General features: G+C 45.1%; 1 protein-coding gene across 1 annotated transcript in view; it reads left to right on the forward strand.

Moving 5' to 3' along the window:
* The first annotated feature begins 236 nt into the window (after window positions 1-236).
* Window positions 237-17,945, forward strand: part of MYRFL (myelin regulatory factor like) — an 83,406-nt gene continuing 65,697 nt past the window's right edge. Inside the window, exons 1-4 of the mRNA XM_077913241.1 lie at window positions 237-314; window positions 7,798-8,099; window positions 9,594-9,757; window positions 16,180-16,330. Of these exons, the coding sequence (XP_077769367.1) occupies window positions 237-314; window positions 7,798-8,099; window positions 9,594-9,757; window positions 16,180-16,330 (695 nt within the window). The remainder of the gene's footprint in view (window positions 315-7,797; window positions 8,100-9,593; window positions 9,758-16,179; window positions 16,331-17,945) is intronic.

A 17,945-nucleotide genomic window follows, 5' to 3' on the forward strand; every position in this document is an offset into this window, starting at 1 on the left:
TCCATTGCCTGTGGAATGGAGTTAATAGTAGCCTCTTTCCCCATGGTGGTAGTTGAGATTAGATGAGATAACACATGCAAAGGATGAAGTCAGTGCTTGGACCAGAGTAGGTTCTCCTAGTAGTTTATCTATTTCTAAAGCAGCAGGGGGAGTGGTGGCAGGAGGCCCAGGGTCCTTGCAGTCTGCCAATAATGGGCTGGAGGGGTGGGGTGGCATCTTGCTTCCTCTGTCCTGCCATGAAATTATTCTCGTGGGCTATCTTACACATTGACAACATTGCTGCCAAGGCCCTTTCTCCTCCCAACTTCCAGGTGGTATGTACAAACCCTAACTAAGCTTCATCAAGTATTTATTGTCTGCCTACAACATGTTCCCCACTGGGCACCATGCAGGACACACCCACACACAGTATTAAGATTTTTTTTTTTTAAGATTTTATTTATTCATGAGAGACACAGAGAGAGAGGCAGAGACACAGGCAGAGGGAGAAGCAGGCTCCACGCAGGGAGCCCGATGTGGAACTCGATCCCGGGTCTCCAGGATCACTCCCTGGGCCCAACCACTGAGCCCACAAAGCACCCCCTAAGATATGTTCTTAATGCAAATGTTCACGTGGGAGGATAAATCATACACATGAAAAATTGAAGAAATTATTTTCAATAACAACTATGTTTATAGTTGGGTGTTGGAGTACAACAGCAAACAAAACAGATGAAGTCCCTGCTAACAGTTTACCAAGGGCAGCGCGGTGGGAAGCAGTCTGCCCTGGCAGGGCTCCCAGGCATTCTTCTCTGAGTTGGTGGTGCATGGTGATAAAGAAAGCACACTGACTTTTTTGTAGGGTTAAGTATTGTTTTTAAATTCCCAACAGATGGTGCATTTCCTTATTGCCTGCTGCTGGGGTGAGACGCTCCCGTGCCCTTACTCTTGGTACACTACTGCTGTCATGCCCCTCTGGTGGGAAGAGAAAGGCAATGGCATACAGTATAAAGTCATGAAGTAAGATGAAGAAAAATAAGGCAGTAGGAAGAGGGGTGGGGGAAGGCTATTGTTTTAGATTGGATGGTCAGGAAAGTCATCCTTTAATATATGAATTTACATATATATAACTTTTATGGCCATATGTAGTATAAAAAAGGCAGTAATTCATATTTATTAAGTATCAACTGTATACCAACCTGCAGAGTTGAGCTCACCGTGCAATAGAGCCTTAGAGAAGGCACAATTGGTATGTGAAGAAGGCACTGGGGGAGTCATCAAGGAAAACTAGGGATTGGACCTTTTTTTTTTTTAAGATTTATTTATTTATTTATTCATGAGAGACACAGAGAGAGAGAGAGAAAGAGAGAGACATAGGCAGAGGGAGAAGTAGGCTCTTCACAGGAGCCTGATGTGGGGCTCGATCCCAGATCCCGGGGTCATGACCTGAGCCCAAGGCAGCCTCCCAACCACTGAGCCACCCAGGTGTCCCTGGATTGGACTGTTTGAATTGTGAGTAGTCCCAGCTGGGTATGCCCAGGAAGCCCGTGTCTTAATACTGTATGTCCTTCATAGTGCCTAGTAGAGTCATGAACACACAGTAGGCACTCAACAACAACTTGGCCGAGCCTGAATACAATCTGAATGAAATACCAGCTGCTTTGGGCACAGCAGGCAGCTATCATGGATATATTATATATATATAAGTCCCACCAGATGGAAAGAAAATCTGTTTTGCATTCTCTCTTTTGGTTGGCATGGCATTCAACCTCAGGAGACCATATTTATCCATTTATCCTCCCAAACACAGACACAAGTTATATATCTGAGAAGAAGAGGTTTAGAAGGCAAATTATTCGTTTTTTATCAGTAGCTAAGAATCTCTTGATTATCAACTATTTCCTACAGAAGATGGAGACAGAAATGGCCACTCAAGGAATGATCCAGGGTTCTGTTACTTTCCAGGTCCACTTCGTGCAAATCCCTTTGATATAATAGGCAGATTCAGAGCATGAAGACCAAAAACAGTCTAATATGCCTGACTGGGATTCCTGATGTGATTCCTGTGTCTCTCATTAGGAGATTAGCGCCTCATCAACAGTCCCAAACAACAGTGTTTTTCTTAAAGTTAATTATTGCCTTTGTCTTAACAAGTTGCTCAGTTTCAAAGGTATCCTTCCCTAATTTTTCCTTCAAATTCTCTGAAAAGAACTACAACATTTCTCTCAACACTATAAAATACATTGAGCATGGAATGCAATGGCATAAAGGAATAGCTATGGTGAGTTTTGTAAGGGAGAGTAGACTGCAAGGAAAGCATTGAAGATTTCAAAATCTTGGGGTGCCTGGATGGCTCAGTTGGTGAAGTGTCTGACTCTGTTTCAGCTCAGGTCATGATCTCAGTGTCCTGGGATCAAGCCCGATGTTGGGCTCTGTGCTCAACAGGGAGTCTGCTTGAGGATTCCTCTCCCTCTCCCTCAGCCCCTCCCCCTCCTCGTACACTCTCCCTCTCTCTAAAATAAATAAGTAAATCTTTAAAGAAAATGTCAAAATCTTCATTTTGAAACCATCACCACATGTTGCTGCCCCTCAACAAAGGGACGTTGGATTCTCTGTGCGTGCATTCCTATATACGATATGCCATGCCATATTTCTCAAGCAAATTGATCATTTATTTGTGATTTTTAGTTTTTATTAACATTACTGAATTCCAGTGGTGCCAATAATGTAAAGTTAAACAACTGCCTAGAATCTTGAATGTGTAATTGTGCGATCGCAGAGTCAATCACAAAATACAATTTGTCAACCTATGAGAGTGATACATGTGCAGATGGTACTGTGTGTATCTGGCTTATGAAGAAGACCAGCCATCCTCTGCCCCAGTCTTCTCCATTTCCCTCAGTTTGCCTCTCCCAGAGACAGATACTTTCCAACTCTTTTAGATATGTCTCTCACTCTATATATATCTTTTTTTTATAAATTTATTTTTTATTGGTGTTCAATTTGCCAACATATAGAATAACACCCAGCACTCATCCCATCAAGTGCCCACCTCCCATTTTATATTTAAATGGTGTTTTATATTGCTGTTCTTACTTGAGATGGTTTGAGAACTTCATATCGTCTTCAGGGAGGATTTAACTTTCTTTTACCACATCTGAGACCCACTTCTAGCACCAGCCTCTCAATATCATACAGTTATATTAAATTTTTGGTTAGGTCAGTATCCAGGGCTTACATTATTATTATTACTATGTACTCACATATAATTTATTAGGATTACATTTTCTTGAACTTTTTGTTTTTCTTGAACCAGAGCCTTCTTTCCATGATTTTCTTTGCCTTGAATCTATCATTAAGTCTTCCCACAAATTCTCTGAAGGGGAAATTCCTCTCAGTATTGAAACACATCGGTTCCTTTTCTTGTTAAAGAGATTTCTCAGATGGTCTCTGTCATTCCTGATTTTTTGGTTCTATCAGTTGAGGAGAGAGGGATGTTAATTAAAATCTCCAACTATGATCGTACAATTATTTACTTCTGTCATTCTGCTTCATGTATTTTGAAGTTCTGTTATTACGTATGTAAACAATAAACCATCATGATTGCTATGCCTTCCTTTTTTTTTTAAGATTTTATTTATTCATGAGAGACAGATTGAGAGAGAGGCAGAGACACAGGCAGAGGGAGAAGCAGGCTCCATGCAGGGAGCCCGACGTGGGACTCGATCCCGGGTTTCCAGGATCATGCCCTGGGCTGAAGGCAGCGCTAAACCGCTGGGCCACCAGGGCTGCCCTGCTATGTCTTCTTAGTGAAGGGACTGTTATTATTATAGAATGAGCCTCTTTATTTTTAATAATATTATTTTGAAGTCTGTTTTACCTGTTATTCATGAAATTACTTCTCACTTCTCACACCTTTTTTTCTCCATTAGTTTTCACCTTATCTGAGTCTTTATATTTAAAGACTTGTTTATTATATTATATTATAGACTGTTTCTTACAGGCAATGTACCGTTGGTCTTGGTTTTTAAAAATCCATTCTTATAATCGCTGCCTTATATTAGAGTTTTTAGTCCATTGACATTTAATGTAGTTATTGATAAGGTATTTAATTAAGCCATTATATTATTTGTCTTCTTTTTATCCCTTCTATTTCTTATTTCTGTGCAATTCCTTTTTTACTCTATTTTGTATTATTTGAATAATTTTAAAATTCCATTTTATCTGTTGACTTCCACTATACTTCTTAGCATCATTTAACCTTTTTTTTTTAAAGATTTTTTTTTTTAAGATTTAACCTTTTTTAAGACCCTGGGATCATACCCTGAGCCAAAAGCTGTCATAAGTATTATGTCATAAGTTTGTCATAAGTATGTCATAAATATTACCTCTTCATACATTATAAACGCTACAAGATAATGTCACAATTTTTGCCTTAAACAGTCTTATGTATTTTAAAGAAATTAAGAAAAATTTAAAGAAATTAAGAAAAAAACTTATTTGCTTTCAGATATATAATTTTTTATTCTCTACATTCCTTCCTAAAGTTTCAAGTTTCCATCTGATATCATTTTCCATTAGCCTAAATAATGTCTTTAATATTTCTTATTGTGCATGTTTATGTTTATGGTCTCCTAAATTTTTTTTAAAATCTGACAGTATCTTTATTTTGCTTTTATTCTTAGAAGATATCTTCATCAGATATGAAATTCTAGATTGGCAGTTTTGGTTTTTGCTAGCACTTTAAACATATTGTTGCACTGTCTTCTCACCTCTGGAGATTTTCATGAGAAGTCATTGGTCATTTTAATTACTATTACCCTACATGTAATATGTTGTTTTTCTCTGGTTGCTTTTGAGATATCTCTTTATTTTTGCTGATTTGATGACCTAGGGGTGTGTGTGTGTGTGTGTGTGTGTGTGTTTTCTAGATCTATCTTGCTTAGGATTAGCTAAGCTTCTTGAACCCATAAACTTATGTTTTTTAATTAAATTTGGAAAGGTTTTGGTCATTATATCTTTAATTACTTTTCTGTTACATTCTCTCCACCACAGTTCATGAATCTCTTTTTCTCTCCCTCTTTTTTATATTTATTTCTTCCTCTCTGTTCTTTAGTTTGGATTATGTCTATTGATTTGTCTTCAAGTTCTTACATTAAACCACCCAATGATTTTTTCATTTTCTATTTTTATTGTTATTTCTAATTTTTTTCAATTCTAGAATTTCCATTTTGTTCTTTTTAAGTTTCTATTTCTTTGCTGAGATTTTTTTATTTTTTATTTATTTTTTACAAACACATTATTGTCTACTCCATTAGGCTTACTTATAACAGCTGTTTTTATAATAGCTGCTGCTAAATCAGGTTTATTTATTAATCCAATATTTGGATCGTCTCTGGATTGGTGTCCACTAATTGTTCTTTTCCTTAAGGCAAGGCCATATTTTCCTGCTTCTTCATTCGTTGAGTAATCCTCAATTGTATTCTGGATATTGTGAATGTCTGGGTTTTTTTTACATTCCTCTGAAAAGTATATATACTTTTGTTTTGCCAGGCAGTAACTTTCATTAAGCTCAAATTATAAACTCTGTCTCAAATTACAGTTTTGTTTCATTTGTTTGTTCATTTTGCTCTTTTGTTTTTTGTTTTTTGGGTTTTTTTGGTTGGACAGTATGCAGTCAGCCCACTGTTGTTGATGACTCCAGAGTTAGACAGACTCTTGGCCAGAAATTATACACAGAATTTTGGGTTCACCTTTCTGAATCTCTTTTTCCCAAGATTCCTCTTTCACGTTAAGCAGCTGTTTGTCCCAAATTCTATTCTCTGGCTCTTTAAGTCAGAAAGTTTGTGTGTTTCTAATGGAGTTTTAGCTGTTCTGTGGTTCTGCCTTCAACTGGCCCTAAACCTAAAAGCTGTTAACGGGTAACTAACCTTATGCTATTACCTTCATCCAGGTTTTCAATGTCCCCCCAGAATCATCTTGGTTTTGTCTGCTTTCCAGTATTTTTAGGCAGATTTTTTTTTTTTAATTTTCCAGAGTTCGCAGTTTTTATCTATGAAAAGGTCAAATCTGGTAGGAGCTTACTACTCATATGAGAAGCAGAAGGGCTCTTTGTGGGGATTTTTGCATCCCTTCTTTATCTAGTTGTTCTTTGTCTTTGATATCAAGGGTTTCTGGAAATGTCTGGTCCCTCATCTTTTGTTCCTGTGTGCAAGCCATTATTCTCAAAGGATGAGTTTCATTGTAGAGTGATTAAGCAGGCACTGGCCATTTTGTGGGGGGTAACTTCAAAATATTATTTTTTCCCTTGAGGACATTCCATTTTTCTGGGGAACAGTCTTGCAATTTCTAACCATAGGAAGTCTGCTTGGATGCCTGCAAAGTCAGGTTGAAAAAGAGTCTCAGGGATCCCTGGGTGGCGCAGCGGTTTGGCGCCTGCCTTTGGCCCAGGGCGCGATCCTGGAGACCCGGGATCGAATCCCACATCAGGCTCCTGGTGCATGGAGCCTGCTTCTCCCTCTGCCTATGTCTCTGCCTCTCTATCTCTCTCTCTCTCTGTGACTATCATAAATAAATAAATAAAAAAAAATTAAAAAAAAAAAAAGAGTCTCAGGATACAGCATTTAGACTTTTAATGAATCCTTCCATTTTTAACTCAGTTGCTTTACAATCTTCCTGGGATCTGTTTCTCCAGAGAGTAAGCCTTTCCAACTTCTATTGGGGTGATGGAGGTAGTTGGATGTACAGATTGGGGAAGCTAGTGTAAGGGTCCAGCCATTCCTTAATCAAACTTTCAACTGATGGTTTTGTTTTCAGCTCTAACTTAGTCCTGAATTCAGAGGTTCTGGTAGCTTCAATACCTTGGGCTTTTCTTGTATTAAAATTGGATAATTTCTTGTTGGCTGTGTCCCTTTTGCCCTCTCCAGTCTTGTTGCTTTTTCCATTCCGCTAATTCAGTTACCATCCATCCTACTTGTTGCCGCAGTGTCACTAAAATAAAGTCTGTTGTGCTCTCTGTTTATGTACTCCGTGTCCTTTTGTGTTTGTGCTTCTTTCTTTACTCCTTTACTTTCATTTTTGGTGGTGTTTTTGGAGGACGGTGGCATTTTTGGAGGAAGGTGTTCTCTTCCTTTATTCATAAAGAGCAAATAAATTATAAAGTATTAACATGAGGAGAAAACTTAACTTTTCTAGTTAAACACTAAAAACAGACTTTTCACTGTATGAGGTTAAAATCTTAATCAGCCACGAAAGACAGGATAGCTCTCGCAGGAGAATCAAGTGGAGGGTGGTGGTGCTTATGAATGCCTTAGAATCACGGAGTTTCTGAGCCATACGGAACCTGTAGGTTTTATTGGAATGGAAAATTTCACACTTTTTTTTTAGCGGTGGTACTTATTTCTTTTCTTAAATGAAATTTTACTTGTACCTCAATATATAAAACAGAAAAAGTTATGAATTCCTCCCCCCTCCCGACATTTAGTTTTTCTTTTCTTTTGTAAAGCCACGTTGCTCTTTTCCAAGAGCTTTGGGATTTCCCAGGGTGCAGATGGAACACCATTGCTTTAGTGGTGACATTTTATAGGGCTTTAGCCAGAAGAGTATGCACAACCATCTCTCTGGTGTGAGTGCTTGGAGAATGTTAAGAAGCAACAACAGTGCGAATTAAACTACAATAAATAAACTATACATAAACTGTAATTGAGCACACACTCCGATTGGGGGCACTCACTATGTGATGGGTTTTATACCCAGTATCTCATTTAATTCTCACGAGGCCACTAGGAGGAAGGCCTGATGGTTATTCCCAGATTGTAGGGGAGGAAACGGGGGCCTGGAGGGACTGGGGCCTTGTTCGTGGATACACAGCTCCGAAGTGGGGGAGCTGGGACCCCAACCCGGTTCTGTCCGGCTCGGGGCCCATCTCCTTCACACCTGACACCAGGCCCAGGGGGTGGGCGGGCGGGCTGTCCCAGGGCTGCCTCCCTCGGTGGCAGAGGCGGCAGGACAGGCCCCGGCCCGGCCCCAGCCCCGTCTGTCTCCCCTCCCCAGGCAGCCGCAGCTCCCGGACACCCCGCCCTACTCGGCGTCAGACTCCAGTTCTCCTCCCGACGCCAAAGGTGAGCGGCCCCTGCAGCCCCTGCGGCGCCCGCCCCGCGGGTCACGGGTCAGGAGCGGCCCGTCACCCGCCTGTGCCCCCAGGTGCGTGCTGCGCCCCCGCGACGCCCTCGGGCCGGAGGAGCCCCGCCGCGGCCCCGCCTGCGCCGCCCCCCGCGCACCTGCGGCCGAGCAGCTCGGGCCCCCTGCGCCGCGGCCTCCTCACCTGCCTCGAGGACACCTGTCGGCGCCCGGCCCCGCCCGCCCGCGGCGTGTGCGCCCACCTGGGGATCGGCCCGGCCCGCCCGCAGCAGCGCCCCCGCCAGCCGCCCCGGTACTTAGTGAGCACGACGCTCCCAGCGGCCCCAGCCCTCCGGGCCCCCCCAACCCCCCAGCCCTCGCGGACCCCCCAGCCCTCGCGGTCCCCCCAACCCCCCAGCCCTCGCGGACCCCCCAGCCCTCGCGGTCCCCCCAACCCCCCAGCCCTCGCGGACCCCCCAGCCCTCGCGGTCCCCCCAACCCCCCAGCCCTCGCGGTCCCCCCCAGCCCTCCGGCCCCCCGCAGCCCGCAGCCCTCCCGGGCCCCGCTACCCACCCCCAGCCCTCTCCGACCCCCGCAGCCCTCCTGGCCCCCGCAGCCCGCAGCCCTCCCGGACCCCCCCACCCCCGCAGCCCTCGCGGTCCCCCCGCCCGCTCGGAAGCGCGAGCCGTGGCGGCCTCTCCAGCAGGTGGCGCTGGTGGCGCAGAGATCGGACGCGGCCCGGCGCCGGCCTAGGACGGTCCTTGGGTTCAGCCGCCCCGACCCCAAAACCTCACCCTCACCGTCGGATACAGAGGGGGCCTGAGAGCCGGGCAGACTCCGCGGCTTCCCTGCCTTCCCTGCCGACGAACATTAACATTCCCCCCCTTCCTTCCCCTTCTTTTCTCCTCCCTTCCTCCTTCTAAACCTAAAGAATGGCAAAAAGAGTAAAGGTCCTCAAAAATTGTGCTGAAATTCCACGTGAAGAAAAAATTTCAGGCATAAAATGTGCACCTATCGGGCTATACCTTAGGTCCATATCTTCTCTGCCTCAGTGGGCCCTGCGCAAATGTGGTCAGAGCTTATTTTTCAAGTAGCTGAACCTCAGCTCTACAGGATATTGGAAAACTAAGTTTCAGACTAGGAGGGATGCTGAGCTAGGATCTTGTCCTATTGCAGACCAGCAGGGCTCGAGCAGTCGTAACCAACCAGAATTAGTCTTTTTTAAAAAATATTTTATTTATTTATTCACGAGAGACAGAGAGGCAGAGACACAGGCAGAGGGAGAAGCAGGCTCCCTGAGGGGAGCCCGACACAGGACTCAATCCCGTGCCCTGGGGTCACGCCCTGGGCCACAGGCCCAACGGCTGAGCCCCCCGTGTGCCTCACCAGAATCAGCCTTGAGAAGGCCAGGAGCAGACGCCTGGAATATTGAATCTGATGTGCTGCAACCTGGAGAGCGGAAACTCTTAACCTTCGTTTTGGGTTCTTGATTTTAGAACCTCGTTTCCACCAACCAAGAAGAGAAAGTGCACAGAGGTGCTGGAGGACCCTGGGGACTGCCAGGTGTGGGCCCAGCACCAGGACCCTGGGGACTGCCAGGTGTGGGCCCAGCATGAGGACCCCGGGGACTGCCAGGTGTGGGCCCAGCATGCCCGAGCAGGTGAGCCGACCCGCGGCCTGTCCCCGCGTTCACCCTTCAGCCAGGGGTTAGTCCCCGGGGGTTTCCTCCTTTCCTCCTAACCCCGGTTACCGGCCGTGCTAGGTGGGGTCACGCGGGGGCTCCTGGGGAGAGATGCCGCATTCTCTCCCTCTCCCTCTCTCTGGTGGAGGCCAAATGGCCATCCCCTGGATCTCGGGGCGGTGTGTCTGGGAGGACACAGGCTCCGGGCAGGTGGCAGCGTGCAAGGTGGCAGCACGTTCTGCAGCCTGCCGGTGTGCTGTTGCTTGGTGCGTTGCAACCCTTCTCAACTTTAATAGGGATCTTGGTAAAATGCGGTTTTGATTGAACCTGAGATGACGTTGAACCTGCAGCCTGAGGCGGGGTCCGAGATTCTGGGGCCCCGACGAGCTCCCGGGGGCTCCCAGGCCTGCGGGCCCGCAGCAGGTACTCTGAGAAGCCGACTTCGGAGAGTTTCTCCAAAGTGGAGCAGGAACCACTGAGAGACTTGAGTTCCCCTAGGACTCACTTCCAAGTTAGCGGGTTCCAAGTCGATCTTTCAGATTCTGTCGGACCAGTTCCTTCGTCCGGAAGATCAAGTCTTCAGCAGAATCATAGGATGCCCAAGGGGTCAGACGACCTTATCTTTGGTCTTATATAACCGATGACGCATCATGTTTTGAGCTTAGAGACCTCTTCAAGTTGTGAACAAATTGGAGTTTCGGGGTCCAAAGCCTTAACCTTTGAGAATACACGCGGCGGCACTTACCAGGCAAAAGGATAAGCCCCCGCGCGTCTTCTATCAGCTGCTGTGAATAATCAGATGCAGGCCCCGTGAATGGGCGCCCAGACTTAGGGTACATCCCTTTTATTCCCATGCATCAGCTTGGCAGGAGGTTACACACTTCTGTCCTGGAGCATTCTTTCCTCCTCCTGTCCCCAACTCCAGGGGTTTCTACTACCCTGAAGGGTGATGCAGGTGGCTTCCTCAACTGCTTGAGTTGCTGCCCTTGTCTTTCAAGGCCAAGGATTAGAACCGGTCCCCTGCGCTTGTGCAGCCCACTGTCCTTTCAGGGATCCAGCTCCGCCAAGGCCCACACGGGCCGCCCCCCGGGAGTGCTGGGGCACACGCGCACTGGGCATCCGGCCCTTGCAAGAACCAGACCTCTCCCTGCCTCCTTTTCTTTCGCATGGATCCAGCCTGGCCAGCAGTTGCTTGGTTTTCCTTTTTCAACCCTTGAGCCACAAAATGCTAATGAAAGTCTCCTTTCTGGATAATTTGGAGCTCACGGTCCACCTTCCTCTGCGAACTTCCTCTGAGTCTCCTCCAGGATCCTTACATCTAGCCTGCAGCTTCTTTGTGATTCTCAAACACAAAAGGCTGAGTAAGTTCCCAGCCAGACGAGGGACCCATCTGTTCGCCTCCCACAGAGGCAGCGGCCCACGGAGAGAACCCAGCAAGCCACCCAAACCTTCCTAGCCTTTCCCCATCAAACCAGATTGCTGCTCAAATCGTCCTGGCCGTTGCAGGGCTCGGCTCCATCCTGCGATGATTTTCTGCTGCCTGCCTCTTGGAGAGGACATTGATTTTTTTTTTTTTCACCATCTCCAGAGAAAGTCATGGAAGAGGATCCAAAATGTCTCAACAGATAGGAAATTTTGAATTCCTTGTTTCGGTCCTTATTCGGACAGAGGTCACTGAAAAGCCCATGAAAGATCATTGCCTCCAGACAATGGTTCCAGAATGTAAATGAACAGGTTCCTGGGGTGGGGGTGGAAGGAGGCAAAAATCCGAATGCTGTGTTTTCATCACAGTTTACATTTTCTGCCGAAGTCTTCTAGTAGGGAACTCCTATTTGTTGTGGCGGAGGGCAAGGTTTTTTTTACAAGGACAGGAGAGCAGGAAGGAGGAGCTCATGCTAGTTTTTATTGGGCAGGGATTTCGGTGGGAGGAGATGTTCTAAATCAATCAATAAGGCTTTTCTGGTGACCTTCACCCAAGCAGTTCACTTTGTCCAAGGGTTCCAAGAGTCCCATTTATAGGCTCACAATGTGGACTCACTGGGTTGCTGTGGGCAGATGTAACATCTTGCTTAGAGAGAAAATAGCTGGTGGGCAGGCTCCTTCTAGCGGTTTCCAGCCCCACATGGTCTAGACCCCATATATGAGAGGGTTCCCGCTTCCCTCTGATCCGAACCCCAATTATAAGAGAGTTCATGGACTCATACGGTTTGAACCTCAAATATGAAAGGGTTTTTCAGCCCCAGAGTGGTGGCCTTTGGCCCCCAGGAGAGGTGCACTGGCTGAGTTCACACTTTGGAATCAGAAAAAGTATCTGCTCATCTCCTCAGCAGCTGGGGACTTTCTGAGACTGACTCTTTTTTTTTTTTTAAAGATTTATTTATTTGGGAGAAATTGAGAGAGTGAGCACACGCAAGTGAAAGCAGGGTGGGGCTTGGGCAGAAGGAAGACGGAGAGGGACAAGCAGAAGCCTCCTCATTGAGGGGCTGGATCTCAGGACCCTGAGGTCACCACCTGAGCTGAAACCAAGAGTCAGCCACTTAACGAACTGAGCCACCCAGGTGCCCCAAGACTGACTTTTCTTGATTGTCAAATGAGGATCATAATTTCTATTTCACCCATTTCTAAGATTCTCTTAAAAGTAATGTATAAAAGAACATTTTTGAAAGACATTAAAAATGCAAGCTATGAGTTTTTCCAACAGGTGGGGACTTGGGCAGTTTGCTGCCTTCACACTTCTATTCCTCTTCTGCTACGTGTTCTCAAGAAATCCTCTGTGTAGCATGAAGGGAAGAGGATGGCTTGAATCCCGTCTCTTCCGCTTAGCAGCCATGACACAGGGCAAGTTATTTCAGGTGTTTGAACCCCAGTTTCCACATTTGTTAAATGACACGAGGAATCCTGACCTCCTAACCACTCGGTAAATCAGTTTGGCTGCATGGACTAATGCATATCCTATGTCCCCGTCATTCCACTGCTAGGAATATGTCTTCCAGAAATATGCAGGTACACCCACTAAAAGACACACAAAAATATCCATAGCAGCATTACTTATAATATCCACGAACTGAAAATAACCCAAATGGCCATCAAAGGCAGGAGAAGGGACGGCTGGGGGGCTCAGTGGTTGAGCATCTGCCTTCGGCTCAGGGCATGACCCTGGGGTCCCGGGATCAAGTCCCGCATGGGGCTCCCTGCAGGAAGCCTGCTTCTCCCTCTCCCTGTGTCTCTGCCTCTCTCTCTGGGTCTCTCAGGAATAAATAAATACAATCTTAAAAAAAAAAAAAAAGGCGGGATAAATTGTGGTACATTCCTCCAGTAATAGAGATGACAAATGACTGCCATTTGCAACAACAATGAGTGAATCCCATAAACACAATATTGGGCAAAAGAAGCCAACACATAAGAGTATGTATCATAGGATTCCATTTCTATAAACTCCTCTATGGCATTAGATTTCAAAATAGTCATTTGTCTTGGGCAGGAGGAAGTAGTAGCTGGAAGAGGACACGAGAGTGTCTTCTAGAGGGCTGGACATGTCCTATTTCTTGGCCCAACGCTAGTTACCCAGTATAATTCACTTTATTAGGAAGCATCAAATTGCATACTAATGATCTCGCATAATAATACATTCTTTTTTTATGTATATTGTACTTAGTCAAGAAAGCTTATTGAAAAAACAAAAAGGTATCCTTACCTTGCAGAGTTGATGAGGAGCTATGCCAAGTGTGTGGGTGCGCTTGGGGACAGCGGTGGTGGAGACAGCACACGAGAGTAGTAGATGTTCTTATTAGTGTGAACAGTGATAGGTCCCAGCATTGGGCTCAGGCTTTTTTTTTTTTTAAGATTTTATTTATTTATTGAGAGAGACACAGAGAGAGAGAGAGACAGAGACAGAAGCAAGCTCCCTGTAAGGGGCCGGATGTGGGACTCGATCCGGATCCTGGGATCATGCCCCGAGCTGAAGGCAGATGCTTAACCACCGAGCCACCCAGGCTCAGGCTTTTGCCTTGAAGTTCAGTGTGGCCTGGGGCCCGGGGTCTCACCAGCGGACATCCAGCTCCTCCTGGGGGGAAGCCTGGCTGTGTCAGTCCCGTGGGAGCGGTGCCCCATCCCTTTGCTGCTGTAATGAGAAAAAGCAGGAAAGGCCCGATCCTTGACCTTGCTACCACGAGTGAGTGAGGAAGGGCCCCAGTTAGTGATCGTCACTCAGGCACTCGGTGTGAGTTATTCCACCTCCGACTGAGTTCTCACGAAGGCCAAGAGCAGAAGTATTGGCCAAGGCTTCTTAGAAACAGCCGAGGCACCTGAGCTGAAGCAAGGCCACGTGATGATGATGACAGGCCACTGGTAAGTCAAAGTGCCACCGTTTAGGCCCTTACTGGGGATAGACAGGCGCTGAGCATGGATGGACGTAACCCGTTGAATCCTTCAGCAGCCCCGGGAGGCTGTTACTCCCGTTTTGTAGATGAAGAACCTGAAGCCCAGAGACCTGAAACCATTTGCCTGGATTGTACATCTAGTGAGTGTGGAGTTGTGACTCAGGCCCAGGCCCGTCGGATTCCAGACTCCAAGCTCTTGAACTTCTTTTAGCCTCTTTTTCCGCTGGAGGACAGAGGAAGAAAAGATGGGAGGATAGTGTCTTCCTTTCTCGGGATTTTGTCTAAGCAGGAGAACCCTGGAAGGTGTTTGTGTGTGTGTATGTGTATGTGTGTGTGTGTTTTGAAAAGTTTTTAGGTCTGGTAACTTTTGGAGGAGTGACAGCCTGAAGAGGTCCTTGCGCTGCTGACCTTCTACAGTCCAAGCCAGGAAAACGGTTTTCATGATTTTGCAAAATCATTTCAAAATGGTTGTTTACAAAAACTGGAAAAAAAAAAAAGTTGTTTTCCTTAGGTGACATGTAATAGAGAGATACCCCCATAAGCCTATTTTCTATGACATTTGAGACCAAAGACAACCTGCAGCAGCTGTGTTACTTATTCATTTGAGGAAGTCCTCAGTGCAAGTGTAAAGAAAGGAAGTTGGGAGGGCGAAAGCCAACCCAGCATTTACCAACCCGTGGGCTCAGGGCACGCTCCACAGGAACTCATGTCACACTTCTGTGTTGGTGCTTACAGCCTGCACCTGAGCTTACGAACACCCACTATTTCCCTCTCACTCCTGAAGTCAGGCATGAGTGATTGGAGGGGGATTAAAAGAGAAACAGAAAACATACCAATAGAATTTACACCAAGATTATCCAAGGGTGAATCACACGGTCTGGAGGCATACTCAAATTAAGACAATTTGCAAGGATTATGCAAAAATAGTAGCTTGCGCCTGTGAAATTGCTGTTATTTTAACATGTGAAAATAGCAATTTAGTATTGTCAATACTACATACTTTCGACCCTTTCTGTCACTTTATCTTGGCTTTAGCTTCTGGAAGCGCTTTCACTTGTACTATGATAGTCTCTCTGCTTGTATAACGTTGCAAGATGGGCAAGACATCTGCTTTAATTTCTGTTTTTGCTGTTGAGGGAAGTAAGACCCTAAGTGAATAAATAGCTCATCTAAGTTCAGAAAGCTAGTGCCACAAGGGACCTGTAACGGATTAGATGTAGTGGTTGCAATGAACAAAAACAAAGAAACAAAGGACAAAATCCCCAAAACCTCAAAGTGCCTTAAGCAAAAAACAAACAAAAAACAAAACTGGAGGATTCCTTGGCTCCTGTAACCCAAGAGTTTAGAATTGGATCCCAGAACTCCAATCACGACATCAGAACTGGGTGCCCTTCATTCTCAACCCTGCCTTCTGCTGTGTGGGCTACGGTCCCAGACAGGCTTTTCCTTCACATACCAAAATGGTGCCAGCAGCTCTTGGGGCTGTGATCTCATGGGTTTAAAGCTCATAGCAAAGAGTCAGCATCTTGGAACCCGTGTCCCCTGAAGGGCTGAGGTCCACTCTGCTTGGATTGGCTTGGGCCATGAGTCTACCTGACGCAGTTATCCATGCAAGTAGTGAATGCTGTACTTTAACTGGTCCAGCCTGGGCCCCCGTACCCTCCTCCGGCTGGGAGTGGACTCCACTGGAACCACGTTGACTGGAAGAGGGGAGATGCTGTGCAGGAAGTAGAGTAGATAGATACTGAGGGCAGAGTTTCCACCAAGTACTCATGATGGCATCATAGAGATCACTGACCCCAAACTGCTCTTGTTACAGATGAGGAAACAAGGCTAGCCACATGTCTCCTGCCTCCCAACACTTGTCACTTTCTACATGGTCACTCTTCCTCATACGCGGCCAGTTCATTTGCTCCATGCAACTGTCTGTGAGTCCAGGAAAAACAGCCTTGGAAGAAGCATCTAACACTGATTTCTTTTTTTTTTTTTTTTAATTTTTTTTTAACACCGATTTCTTTGCAGTGACAAGTAGGAGTCACAGCAGTGAAGTGCAAGACTACGACAGTGAGGGGCTGAACGTGATGCCTGTGGACCAGTGTTCTCCTACTCTGAAGTGGCAGCCATACCAAAGTGTTCCTTGGCACAGTTTATTAAATGGTCATTATGAAAAACTGTAAGTGGTCCAGGACCCCCTGGTGGCGTACTGGAGAGTGAGGGAAGAAAGGCAGTGCTAACTCTCAAGACTAAATCCAAGTATTTGGGCTTTGATGCCACCCCTGATCAAATAGAAGGGGGTCAATGAGAAAGTGTGTCTTACTCCTTATGTTTTGCAGTCCAGCTAATGAGTAGCTGGGGCATGGGCTTCTGGCTTTTTGGAATCCACATTATAATCCCAACTCATTATAATTTACCCACTAAATGATGGAGGGAGAGCAAATCTTTTTGAGATCATATACCCAGTTCAAACTAAAAGCTGGAAAATAGGGATTTCCTGAATCAGTAACATTTAAGCCTGCAGCTGATTTAAAATTCCACAGAATACTGTTTTGGGGGCCACGTTAAATTGCTAGCTGGTGACATCCCCCTCTCCCAATATCTATGTTGTGAATCAGTATGTCAAGCTCATTGTCAATATACACGACGACAACAACAACAACAACAACAAAAACATACACGACAACAATCCTAGCTGGTGGTGGCTTTGTATTTAGAGACTGAAATGAAACCGTACAAAATATCTTTAAACTATAAAAGTTTCATCGTGATCTTATGACATTATAGTTTCAAGAAATAAATGTGGACCTATGTTTTATTGCTCTTAAATATCCTCTGAACCTTCTCTTTATTCCTTAGGGTATAATTTACCTATGTAAATCTTCTAGAATTTTCAAGATTATAAATGCCTTCTTGAAAAAACTGAAAAATGTTAATGGCTAAAGAATAGGACTTTCAAGTAATAAATATAATGTGAAATGAGAAACGTTGATCTATAAACTTGAGGGCCTTCCCTGGTATTTCCCAAATTCAAATATAGCTCCTTTAAGAGCAAAACTTATCACTAGGACTTTCATGTCAGAGGAACTCTTAGAAGGAAGAAATCATTTCCTTAAAACAAATTCTAAGGACTTAAACAGACTTTGGGGGTTGGTGTGTTGAATGGGAGGCAGAAAGGAGCAAATTGCTAATTGCATCATTGAAATGTCACAACTTTGTGTCTTTTCCACTGTGTCCAATTAGACGAAGAAAGGAAGGGTCCACTGGTCTTGGTTTTGAGTCTTGGCCTTCATTTGGTTATATTTTGGGGGAGTATTCCATGTGCTATCTTAAATATGACTACTGAGGTCATGAAACCCTTGATCAAGTTTTTGAGGCAACTTACCCTTCTTCTTACTTGGGTAGATTTTTTTTTTTTTTTAAGTTTTGAATAGCCAATCTAAGCTCCACTGATCTGGAAAAAAAGGAGAACATGGATGGTATCAGCTCAAAGGTACAGAGGCAGATTTATCTTGAATGCTTAGACGTAATTCACTTCTCTTAAGTGCAAGAACAAGACCATGTTAATCTACATTAGACTTCATGTTGTCTTGATTTCACTACTCATATCATTGAGACAGAAAATTGCTTGTCCCAGATTATTTTGTCTAATTTGTCACAAGAATATTGTTTCCTTAAATTACTTAAAAGCAATCCAGTTAGGGGATTGAACATTCATCAAAAACTTTGTCTTCTGAGTGATACTTAAAACCTGTTTTGAAAGAGCTTTTAAAAAGCCAGTTTAGTTGACTTGA

This window comes from Canis aureus, chromosome 11 (genome assembly GCF_053574225.1).
Source record: "Canis aureus isolate CA01 chromosome 11, VMU_Caureus_v.1.0, whole genome shotgun sequence".
Lineage (NCBI taxonomy): Eukaryota > Metazoa > Chordata > Mammalia > Carnivora > Canidae > Canis > Canis aureus.